The sequence below is a fragment of the Salminus brasiliensis genome, chromosome 1 (assembly GCF_030463535.1).
Source record: "Salminus brasiliensis chromosome 1, fSalBra1.hap2, whole genome shotgun sequence".
Classification (NCBI taxonomy): domain Eukaryota; kingdom Metazoa; phylum Chordata; class Actinopteri; order Characiformes; family Bryconidae; genus Salminus; species Salminus brasiliensis.
Window position 1 is genome coordinate 60,894,119 of NC_132878.1, and position 11,784 is coordinate 60,905,902.

The following is an 11,784-nucleotide window of genomic DNA, read 5'->3' on the forward strand; positions in this document are numbered from 1 at the left end:
AAAACCTCTTAGAAAATGAACAAACAGAGCTGCTCCACATGTCAACTGTCAGTTAAGCCTATTTTCTTCAAATATGTGTACTTTAATATTTAATATATATATAAACTTCAATAAGCTATTTCATCTGCGAGGATCGCAAGCTTTGGTGATTAAAATCAGTGACCATGCTCTGATTGGATAGGAAGTAAAAGTACCCGAAACCGGTGGGATTATTACTAATCGTAAACGACTGACCGGAAGCAGTGGTCGCTAACATCGCAGGAATGTTTATGGAATTTGGTGGCTGGAATGTGGCGCGTTTTCCGTTCCACCCGTTTCCCGCCAAGCGACGGCGCCGGTGCGTGGACTGAGTCGTCCGAAAACGGGTGGGACAACAAATAAGCGCGCTCCTGCCTGAGACGCCGCGCTGTGACGTAATGATGAGCTCCTCCCCCGTCGCCTTTCCAGCATCTGATTGGAGGAGACGCGCTCCTCAGGAATGTCATGGAAGTGTTTAAATAGCACTTTGTCCTCTCCCTAGTAATAGATTTTAGCTGCTTTAACGCGAGGGAAGAAGACCCAATCGGTGCGTTTATTAAGAGTGACGGGAAAACTTTACGAATCTTCGGAATTACTGGCTTTTTTCCTGGATTGTATATTTTTCTACTTTGATTTTTGACAAGGAAACAGGTAGGGGTGTATTTCTGGTTGCTTAGGGGTGCATTTATCCTAGTAGTGTGCACTTGCCTGCTTAAGTTCATTTAAAAGCCACCATTTCTTTTGCACTGTACACATTTGTCATGTTTAGTGAAGGAAACAGGTAGCACTGTGTTTTTGATATGCACTTAAATCAGGAATTCTTGAAATTGTGATTTAATTTGCTCAATGCAAACTGACTGACTGTGCTGTTATTATGCCCTGCAGAGACGCGTAAAACGAAACACGGAAAAATGAAGTTAACAGGGATATTTTTGTTAGTGATGCTGTGGAGCTGCGAGAGCGCCAGAGTGGCAGGTGAGAAAGCAGACATTCAGATAAGATACAACCATGATATTATACAAGTAAAGCTGAACTAGCAGCTTATTGCAGCGCAACTATTAAAGCCTAAACCTGCTCAACTATTAAACTAACCTGTCAGTATGCTCTTAATAAGCCACTGATAGACCCACCAGTGTGAAGCCTACAGCCCCCTCTCTTCTGTCTACAGAGAGCAGAGATGACAACAGCGTCTACGACCTGTTCGAGCTCGTGCAGGTGCCCAGGAAGAACCACGGGGTGACTCTGGTCAAAGGGGACGACCCCTACAGCCCCGCGTACAAAATCCTGGACCCCGACCTGATCCCCCCGGTGCCCGAGAGCGCCTTCAGGGACCTCATGGACTCCATCCAGGCGGAGAGGGGCTTCCTGCTGCTGGTCAACTTCAAGCAGTTCAGGCGCACCAGGGGCGCGCTGCTGACCGTGGAGAAGCTCGACGGCTCGGGACCTGTCTTCGAGATCATCTCCAACGGCAAGGCCAACACGCTGGACCTGGTCTTCTCCACCGAGAACAAGCAGCAGGTGGTGTCCATCGAGGACGCGGATCTGGCCACGGGCCAGTGGAAGAACATCACGCTCTTCGTGCAGGAGGACCGGGTGCACTTCTATGTGGGATGCGAGGATGTCAACATCGCCGAGCTGGACGCGCCCATCCAAACCATCTTGACCCCCGAAACCCCAGGACTGGCCAACCTGAAAATCGGCAAGGGGGCAGTCAACGATAAGTTCATGGTAAGTGTACAACTTAAAACAACACACAAACAGAAGAACCGAGGCGCTTTTGTTCGATATATACATCAAAATATTGATATGAACTTTTATATGAAAGTTTTAGTTGCAGCCTTTTTTTAAAGAAGCCCGCACACGGTGACTGCAGTCCATTTTATTAAACAGTTAAACATGACTATATTTATTTATTTAATTTAGCGTGAACGTTATAGACATCATTATATTTACATTTTTACATCTTTACATTTTTTAGTAATGCATTATTATTATTATTATTATTATTATTATTATTATTAATGTCAGCCTTTTTGACAGGGTGTTCTCCAAAACGTGAGATTTGTTTTCGGGACTACACTGGAGGCAATATTGAGGAATAAAGGGTGTCAAAACTGTAAGTACTTGGATATAATCCTGTAACTCACTAATGGCGCTTGCTTCAGTAAGGCAGCTTGCTTAGCAATGAATGAATCAGTTATAGACCCGACCAAGGGCTGTCTTAAAACAGTGCTGCAAGGGAAAGTAATGCTGTAAAAAAGGACTTTCCTTCAACATTGCACAAATTTGATTAATTTTGTAAACTTTACAATTTCCGTAGCGGTCTCACATCACTTTCCCCTTCATCTCCTACTAAAAAGCCTTAGTGCTTGTGAATTTGCAGAAAGGTAAAGTTTGGAAACCTTGTAAGTTGTTGCCCAACTCTGATTCATTCTTATTTGAGGGAATGCTACTTGGCTTGTGCTGATTCACAGATGCTACAAGTGCACTCTTTGGCATATGCTATTTATCTAATACATGACTTATCTAGGATTTTAGGATGGCCTGCATTAATTGTTTGTACTTCCTTGGCACAGCATTTATGACGGATATAATCACCCTGGACAATCCCATCAATGGATCCAGACCAGCCATCAGGACAGACTACACTGGACACAAGACAAAAGGTAAACTCTTCCTTCTGGCAGAGTCTTAGTGCAGATCGGTGAAAAGCATAATTTATGGGAATGGAAATGGATCTCTATCCCTGTGGCTAGAACTGCACTTTTCCCCTCATAACAGATCTGCAGATGATTTGTGGCTTTTCCTGTGAGGACCTGGCTAGCATGTTCAAGGAGCTGAAGAGCCTAGGTGTGGTGGTGCAAGAGCTGTCCAATGAGCTTCGCAAAGTGGTAAGGAGGGTTTTTTGTTCACTTCTGTTTCTTTTATACGTTACAGACGAACAATTCTAATTGCTGAATTGGAATAGTTTCATGCATTAAAGGCAATGCATATTATGCTGGATTTGAATATGTATGTACTGCCCTTTGTTTTCTAGACAGATGAGAACTCTGTCCTTATGAAACGTATGGGAATCCATGCCGGTGTCTGTCTTCACAACGGCATTGTGCATAAGAACAAGGACGAATGGACAGTGGACGACTGCACTGAGTGCACTTGCCAAGTAAGTACTCCTTTTGCAGTGCGCTTTGCTGGCAGCCTCTTACAATTTAAGTGCAATAGGCTTTGTCATTAGGTCACTAATGTGTGAGTGAGAGAGAGGGCAGCCATGCTATGATTTACTGTCTTTAGCATTGTCTACTGTTGTGTCTAGCTCTCTGAAGCACCATGTCTCTAATTAAGATTAGGAAGTCGGGGGAGGGACAGGTTGTACTACACAGGCTCTGTGACTAATATCCGCAACTTAACTTAGAACATTAAAAATAATTGAAGTCAACAGTCCAGACATTTCTTTCTTTTTTTTGTTCTGGCACATGCTGTGGTACAGCAGGCAAACCAACACAGCTTATCAACACCCAGGGATACTCGCTTTGCTTAATTAGGGAGTTTAACAGGGCCTTGTTGCCAAACTCACTTCCTGGGTATTTTGGCAGACAGCAGTTTTGTGTTTGCTGTTTCAAAGATTAGTCTAACCCTCTTTGTAGCTCTCTGTGTCTGGCCATTTGCCAACTAACATATGACCTATAGTGCTAGACAAGGCTCCTGCCACCCCCCCATGACTAATGATGTGTGGCAATAATTACAGAACTCTGCGACAGTGTGCCGTAAGATTTCCTGTCCTCTGATTCCCTGTGCCAATGCAACTGTGCCTGATGGTGAATGCTGTCCCCGCTGTGGAACCCGTGAGTGCAGTTCAATAATCTTAGACTTACTGCCTTTTCAGTGTTTAGTTTAACTTGCATTGGGAGTTCTAGTTTCATTAACAGAAATGAGGTGTAATTTTGTGGGTAGGAGATGAGATAAGAGAATGACACATGCCCTTTTTAGAGATGACTGGTAAATGCAACGTGGCAAATGAAAGAATCTAAACCTGGATAACAGTAAAGCTTTGTGTACCACTAATTCTCTAAAATGTTGTAATGACCATAATTGGCTAAATTGGTTAAAGGTGGAAAATTAGGGCTGTTCAGCAGAAATAAAAAAAGCTAAACTAACATTTTCTCCCACCCACAAGGGACGGGCACGCATGCCTTGAACTTAAAAAATCATGGAAAACCACAATCACCTCAACCTCAGCAGTTTGAAGTTATGACATCTTCGAGTGTATTTGCAAATTCCACTTCCCGTTTTGGAAAAATCATCAAAGGGGATCCCTGTGCGTTTAGCACAGTGCCTTTTCCCTGGCACTGCAACCGCTTGGTTCATGCCAGGGTTCCCTGGAGTGGTCTGTCTCAAGCAGCCCAGGCTAAATCGAGTCCATTAGGGCCCTGCATTAAAAGCTTTTCTACTCTTTGCTGCTTTAGAAAAAGGGAATAGCTCTCCTATTGTCTCCCTCTCCTCTCCCCCAACAGCGAGCGACTCGGCCGAGGACGGCTGGTCCCCCTGGTCTGAATGGACCCATTGTTCAGTGTCTTGTGGAAGGGGCATTCAGCAGCGTGGCCGCTCCTGCGACCGCATCAATAACAACTGCGAGGGCACGTCCGTGCAGACCAGAGACTGCTACCTCCAGGAGTGCGACAAGCGCTGTGAGTACTTCACCATCACAAGCTCTCTGCTCTTATTCACTGGTCTCTTATTCACTGACTGGTTCATCGACAGGCTTTAACGTGTGTTTTCATTCATCTCCCTCAGTTAAGCAAGATGGCAACTGGAGCCACTGGTCACCATGGTCCTCTTGCTCAGCCACCTGTGGGTCTGGCGTCATCACACGCATCCGTCTCTGCAACTCTCCTACACCACAGCTGGGAGGAAAAGACTGCCAGGGCCAAGGCAGGCAGACTGAGAAATGTGAGAAGTCACCATGTCCAAGTAAGTGTGACAACCTTAAAAAAACCTGAGTGGTGAGCAGTTTGAGGGGAGGATATAGCCTACAAATGTTTACAACTGTATGTGGTTCCTTGTTTTTTTCAGTCAATGGAGGTTGGGGTCCCTGGTCACCCTGGGATAAATGCTCACTCACTTGCGGAGGAGGTGTCCAGAGCCGCAAACGTATTTGCAACGATCCACCACCCAAGCATGGAGGCAAAGACTGCGTGGGTGATGCCACGACAAATCAGCTCTGCAACAAACAGGCCTGTCCTATCGGTGAGTCAGGATACCTTTCATGTCCATAGATACAGTACCTTTGGAGAAGTGAGATATCTTTAACCAAGTGCTATTTTTTCTTAGATGGATGTCTGTCCAACCCCTGCTTTGCTGGGGCCCAGTGCACAAGCTTCAAAGATGGTTCATGGAAGTGTGGAAAATGTCCATCAGGCTACACTGGCAATGGCATCAACTGCAAGGACATTAATGAGGTAAAAAAAACTCTCTCTCTCTTCTTTCTGTAATACCAACAAATGAGACCTTTTAGAAGAAGAACTAACTAAGGTTTTCTCTCCTCCTGACAGTGCAAAGAGGTCCCTGATGCTTGCTTTGAATTCAGTGGAGTCCACAGGTGTGAAAATACCGTACCTGGGTACAACTGCCTGCCGTGTCCTCCTCGCTACAGTGGCCCACAGCCGTTTGGCCGTGGAGTAGAGGATGCAGCTGCAAAGAAACAGGTAAGTGACAAACTACTACATTATAGGTTTGAAAGTCTAAAATAAAATTTGGGCTTAGAGGAACATTTTGATCTATCCGCTTTGCAGGTGTGTACACCTCGCAACCCCTGCCTTGATGGAAGCCATGATTGTAATAAGAATGCTCGGTGCAACTACTTGGGACACTTCTCAGATCCCATGTACCGTTGTGAGTGCAAACCTGGCTATGCTGGCAATGGACACATCTGTGGCGAGGACACTGATCTGGATGGCTGGCCAAATGCTGACCTTTTGTGTGTGGAAAATGCCACCTATCACTGCAAGAAGGTAAGAGCAATAACTGTCAGAACACAGATACAGAAACATGAACACTGCGTTGGCCAGTACTGACTTTGCATTATGCATTTAGGACAACTGCCCGAACCTTCCTAACTCTGGTCAGGAGGACTATGACAAGGATGGAATTGGTGATGCTTGTGATGACGATGATGACGATGATGGTATTCCTGATGACAGGGTAAATTATCTTTCATTTTGCTTGAGACTTTGATGTCCCATAGGACAAAATATAGCCTGTTTTGGAGTGTGTATGTCAACCTGTATGCAACATTTGCCTATGAGTGTGTTAAACTCTGGGCTCTGTACAGTTTAAGTAGCTCTGCATCTATTGCACAAGCTAAGATGAAAAGAAATGCAGCAAAAGAGTCTACTTGTCTCAGAGCCAAACCTCACATTCCAAAACTGAGGTGCTCTGAAAGGACCACAGTGTATCCTGCTAATTCCAACATTATATTTGGTCATGATCCTAAAATAAAACTCAATTTTATGCTTACACATAGACCTATACAACCACAGCCAAATTACAAGGCTCCCATATAAAAGTAATAACCTCGTCTTGTGATGTTTTTAGGGAGTGGCAAGAGATTCACCATTTTTTTCTTCACTGTCTCTCCTTTCAGGACAACTGTCCATTCATCTTCAACCCCAGGCAGTATGACTATGACCGGGATGAAGTTGGAGACCGTTGCGACAACTGTCCATATAACAGCAACCCTGACCAGACAGACACAGACAACAATGGCGAAGGCGATGCCTGTGCTGTGGACATTGATGGAGATGGTAAGAGAGCTCTCAGCCAGACTCTCTTAAGAATGGCATTGAAGTAAAATGCCAAGTCACTTTATATTGACCTGTTTTTTTCAGGTATTCTGAACGAGAAGGACAACTGTCCCTATTTGTACAATGTGGATCAAAAAGATACTGATCTCGATGGGGTTGGTGACCAGTGCGATAATTGCCCCCTGGAGCACAATCCTGACCAGGTATGCATCAGAGAGGAATGGAGAAAGAGAGAGAGGGAGAGGTAAAAAGGACCACTGCAGGTGTTTTAGTCTGTAATCCACATTGATCCATCTGTTCTTCACATCAATCTCACAGCCTTTGTCATGTGAAAGGCCCAATAGGTAGTTGCAAGGAAGCAAGGTTTTATCACGCTATGCGCGAGTAAGGGTGGAGTAAATCCTCTTCACCTTAGGGGCACATGGCCTAACAAAAACGCAAAGGGAGGCTTTTCAGGGGCACTCACTGGCTCTCAACAAGTCCAAAGGGAATTGGAGGGGGCAGGCAGTTATTAGTGAGGAATGGATTTGCTGGTGGGTTTATGCATGCCCTGTCGGCACTCAATCCCTGTGGATCACACCTGTGCCATGGTTAACTGAGGAGGAGGAATGCACGCCTCTGGAACAACAGGACTCAGTTAAGGGGAAAATGGGTGAAATTGACCCACCCCCTTCCACCCCTCCTTCTCACCAGAGGAACAGAAATGTGAGTGTAGTGTGCCAAGCTTCAGAGACATGAGACCGCAGTGGATCCAGTGGGATAGGGGTTGTAGCTTTATCAGATGAAAAGCAGTCAGACCAGCATCATATCTGCCAAGTGAAATGGATTCAGGGATATCAGAGCCTTAGGCAAGTTTGCGATAAAACTGTAAGAAAGGCTAGGCTTGTTTTTTTGTTTTTTTTTTCTGGTACCTTGCTGATGTTAATACTTTGTTATGGCACCCTATTCAACAGCTTGACACAGACTCTGATCGGGTGGGAGATAAGTGTGACAGCAACCAGGACATTGATGAAGATGGTCATCAAAACAACCTGGACAACTGCCCTTACATTCCTAATGCCAACCAGGCTGATCACGACAAGGACGGCAAAGGAGATGCATGCGATTTTGATGATGACAATGATGGCATCCCTGATGATAAAGACAACTGCAGGCTGGCTTTCAACCCAGATCAGCTGGACTCTGATGGTTAGTGGGGTGTAGTTAAATGTGACTTCTTTATAGCACGCTGTGACAATAGCTATACTGTTTTATACTATACTGTATTTATACAAACTGCTCTATTCTGCATCTAGGCGATGGACGTGGAGATGCTTGTAAGGATGACTTTGACCAAGACAATGTTCCAGACATCTATGATGTGTGCCCTGAAAACTTTGACATCAGCGAGACTGACTTCCGCAAGTTCCAGATGGTACCTCTGGACCCCAAGGGCACGTCTCAGATTGATCCCAACTGGGTGGTCCGTCACCAGGGCAAAGAGTTGGTTCAGACAGTTAACTGTGACCCTGGAATTGCCGTTGGTACGTTAAAACCGAAGAGTATTTTTTCCTTATTAAGCCATGATCATTGCTCAAATACACAACTGAAGAAACTCTGAATTTAATCTTTAAAACTTTTTGTGTTCTCAAGGTTTCGATGAGTTCAACTCAGTGGACTTCAGTGGGACATTCTTTATCAACACAGAGAGAGATGATGACTATGCTGGATTTGTCTTTGGTTACCAGTCCAGCTCCCGCTTTTATGTGGTCATGTGGAAGCAGATTACTCAGACGTACTGGTCCAGCAAACCCACCAAGGCTCAGGGCTACTCAGGGTTGTCAATTAAAGTGGTTAACTCCACCACTGGACCAGGTGAACATCTAAGGAATGCTCTGTGGCACACCGGGGATACTCCAGGACAGGTATACTCCAAAGCCAAAGTCAACATGGTGTCATGCCTAAGACCTCGCCATGAAGATTTTCAATGGCATAAAATGGGATTTTTGCATATTTCCTCTTTAGGTGCGCACTCTCTGGCACGACCCCAAGAACGTTGGTTGGAAGGACTTCACTGCTTATAGATGGCACCTAACACACAGGCCAAGAACAGGACACATAAGGTATTTTTTAAAGAATACAATATCCAAACAGTCAGCTCCCAACATTTGCAACATTTCAGTGTGCTAACAGAACACTTCTGCCTCTTTTCACAATTGTAGAGTTGTTATGTATGAAGGAAAGAAGATCATGGCAGATTCTGGAAGAATCTATGACAAAACTTATGCAGGTGGACGACTAGGTCTCTTTGTCTTCTCACAAGAGATGGTATACTTCTCAGACCTCAAATATGAATGCAGAGGTATGGTTCAGTAGATTGCTCAACTTTATTAATTACACTGTTCTACTCTCGTTAATGAAAACCAGACACTTATTTTCTTCTGTTATCTTTTATCTTTTACAGATGTATAATTGCACAAGCAAGAGATTCTTGGAAGAATTGCACCTTTCTGTATAAATAAGAATATGTATTCCGTGCAAAGTCCAGGGACAGATTTTCCGCTACTTTTTCTTCTGGAGCATGCACTCTGGTAGGGCAGAAAAGCATGTGGTCAGTTTCAATATAACCAATGCTGGTTTTGGAAAGAGCCCTGCTGACTGCCCTTGGAGAATCAGGACCCCTCCACCAAGAGCAGGTAGAGCAGAAAAAAAGGCCCCCCATCGCTTTGCTTGATCGGAAAGACTGATCTCTCTCTGAAAAACCTCATTCAGGTCTGTGTGGGAAGGGTTCCCTGCAGACAACTATGCACTTCACTCTCTCTCTTTCTCTTTCTCTCTCTGCATTCCTTCTTCCTCTCTGAATGGATATCCAACGATGGAGCCAATTCTGAGACTTTATTCAAAACCTGTACCCATAATAATTTATTTCAGCATAGTTTTTTTAGACATTACAAAGAGTAATGAGGCTTTAGTACATTAAGGGCAGATCATATTCTAAAATCGTATTCATGTATATTTCCACAAGGTTGAAACATGTCTGAAAATATAAAAAACAACTTTTGACAAATGTTTCTTTTGATTGACCTCAAATCAAATCTATTTCAACCCCATCCAAGACAAAGTAGGTCTGCTAATTAACTTTAACCAAAAAGGATTTTTTGGCCAAGTCTCAAAGAAAGTTTTAGGTTGTTCCCATTTATGAGTGGTGGAATGTAGACAACTAGGTATGTTAGTGGGCATAGATACCTCAGGGTGAGATGGGTTACACCATCTTAGCAAACATTTCAGTTAACGTAGTGGCTGTGTTGAAGAGGGCTTGGACAGAGCCAGGTTCAAAAGTCATGAGGCGTGATTAAGCTTAATGGTCAACGTTAATAATTAAGCTCCTTTGGAACTACGAAAAATAAAAGTGTTGAAACTCTAACTTACATCTCTATTGAGGAGTCCCTGAGAGGTCAAAAGAAAGTTTATGAAAAGCACTTGCAAAAATACCAGTTGAAACTGGATTTATTGGACCGTACATTGGACCTGTATTTATGAACTGATATAAATAGTAGCAGTGATGGTTGTTGAGGAATGCCATCATTTTGTATAAACATAATCTTATGTATCATTTGTAGAGTAATATCTAATAGCAGATTCTCGCTAAAATGACATCATTGGTCATGGCTCTGCCCAAAGCACTCCACTACACCCTTCCATAGAGTTTTCCTAGATTACCTATAGGGGAGGAGTTCTGAAAAATGTGTTTGACCTGTGTGCCTTTTCTGTAGAGAGTTAAATGAACACTTTGATGTACAAATATTACCTCAATGCTGTTGTATAATTTGATCAAATAAATAATAATATTTTCATAATGTTAAAAAAAGCAAATTGGTTACCTTCATATTGCTACTGTAGCACAAGCTGTAAATAGTATTTCTTTATCACGAAGCACCCTGCCTTTGACCCCTATGGTAAAGAATGGGAGTTTTTGCTTAATGCTAGTGCTTCCAGTGTCCAGTACTTTTTTTAAACATAAATTATTGTGCTGTTTGTTGTCTGTAAGACTATGTTTCATATGAAAAAGAGTGTATTTGCGTGCATGTGCGTATGTTTGTGTATATGTGTGTGTGTGTGTGTGTGTGTGTGTGTGTGTTTATGTGTGTAGATAAGTGCTATTTAAATAATTTATCAGGGAATGCAGCCTCAGGAGGCATTTCCATCTGTATAAACGGTTTGCACACTGATGTGAGGATGTTCTGTTCTTTATTATTTGGACTTTTTTTGTTGTCATTATTTTTGTACAATTAGTGATGCTTGTCTGTAAACATTTTTACTTAGTTGTACAATGCAAAATGCTATTTTTTATTCATAGCAATTATTTTGGTACATACTTCAGAACAATAAACAAATGTTAAAACTTGTGAAGTCACTGTGAACTCATTCAGATGCCCCATTTCAGGTAATCAATGTGCAATGCTTTGTCAGACTTACATAAACTTTGTTTTGGTAGCAGTCATTAACCTCTAATAAGGCATCTGGTACACACACTAAACAATTACAAGCATTGCAAGAAAGGTCAAAGGCTATAGTATGCAATTTGTAGCCTCTTGCTTTGTAAGAACTTTGACCTTCACTCTGAAAACAAACATCTAAAACATTTGCAGCTTACAGCCCAAACATAGAAAGGGAAGGTAAAAGCCAGGGTTACACCACATCGTAAAAAGTATTTTGGGGAGAACAGTTCACCGTTAAAACCCCTCTTCCATAACTCAAACATCCTTTTGAGTGATATGTGGAATGCTCCACCAAGGCCTCATCCTGGCCTCATCCTCCACCCCCTACTGACCTAAGTGCACTTTGAACCTCCCAGAACCTCTGTGTGGCATTCTGGGTTTACTCAACGCAGATCCAAGAGATTTAGTGCAGCTCTATGGGTCCACATGTGTTTGAGCAAACACAGACATATTACACTGACCAAGGAAACGGCAGACCTCATAAGGAA

At 43.3% G+C, this 11,784-nt stretch overlaps 1 protein-coding gene across 1 annotated transcript; it reads left to right on the forward strand.

Annotated features, from left to right (window-relative positions):
• Nucleotides 1–547: 547 nt before the first annotated feature.
• On the forward strand, nt 548–11,176 carry thbs1b (thrombospondin 1b). Its single transcript, XM_072684759.1, has 23 exons — nt 548–669; nt 904–993; nt 1,187–1,746; nt 2,059–2,134; nt 2,595–2,684; nt 2,800–2,909; nt 3,056–3,181; nt 3,764–3,860; nt 4,530–4,703; nt 4,810–4,986; nt 5,089–5,262; nt 5,347–5,474; nt 5,568–5,720; nt 5,808–6,026; nt 6,109–6,216; nt 6,659–6,818; nt 6,903–7,021; nt 7,772–8,006; nt 8,114–8,341; nt 8,451–8,722; nt 8,823–8,920; nt 9,020–9,159; nt 9,262–11,176. The coding sequence occupies exons 2-23, from the start codon at nt 930–932 to the stop codon at nt 9,267–9,269; spliced, it is 3,516 nt and encodes a 1,171-aa protein (XP_072540860.1). The 5' UTR covers nt 548–669; nt 904–929; the 3' UTR covers nt 9,270–11,176.
• The last annotated feature ends 608 nt before the right edge of the window (nt 11,177–11,784 follow it).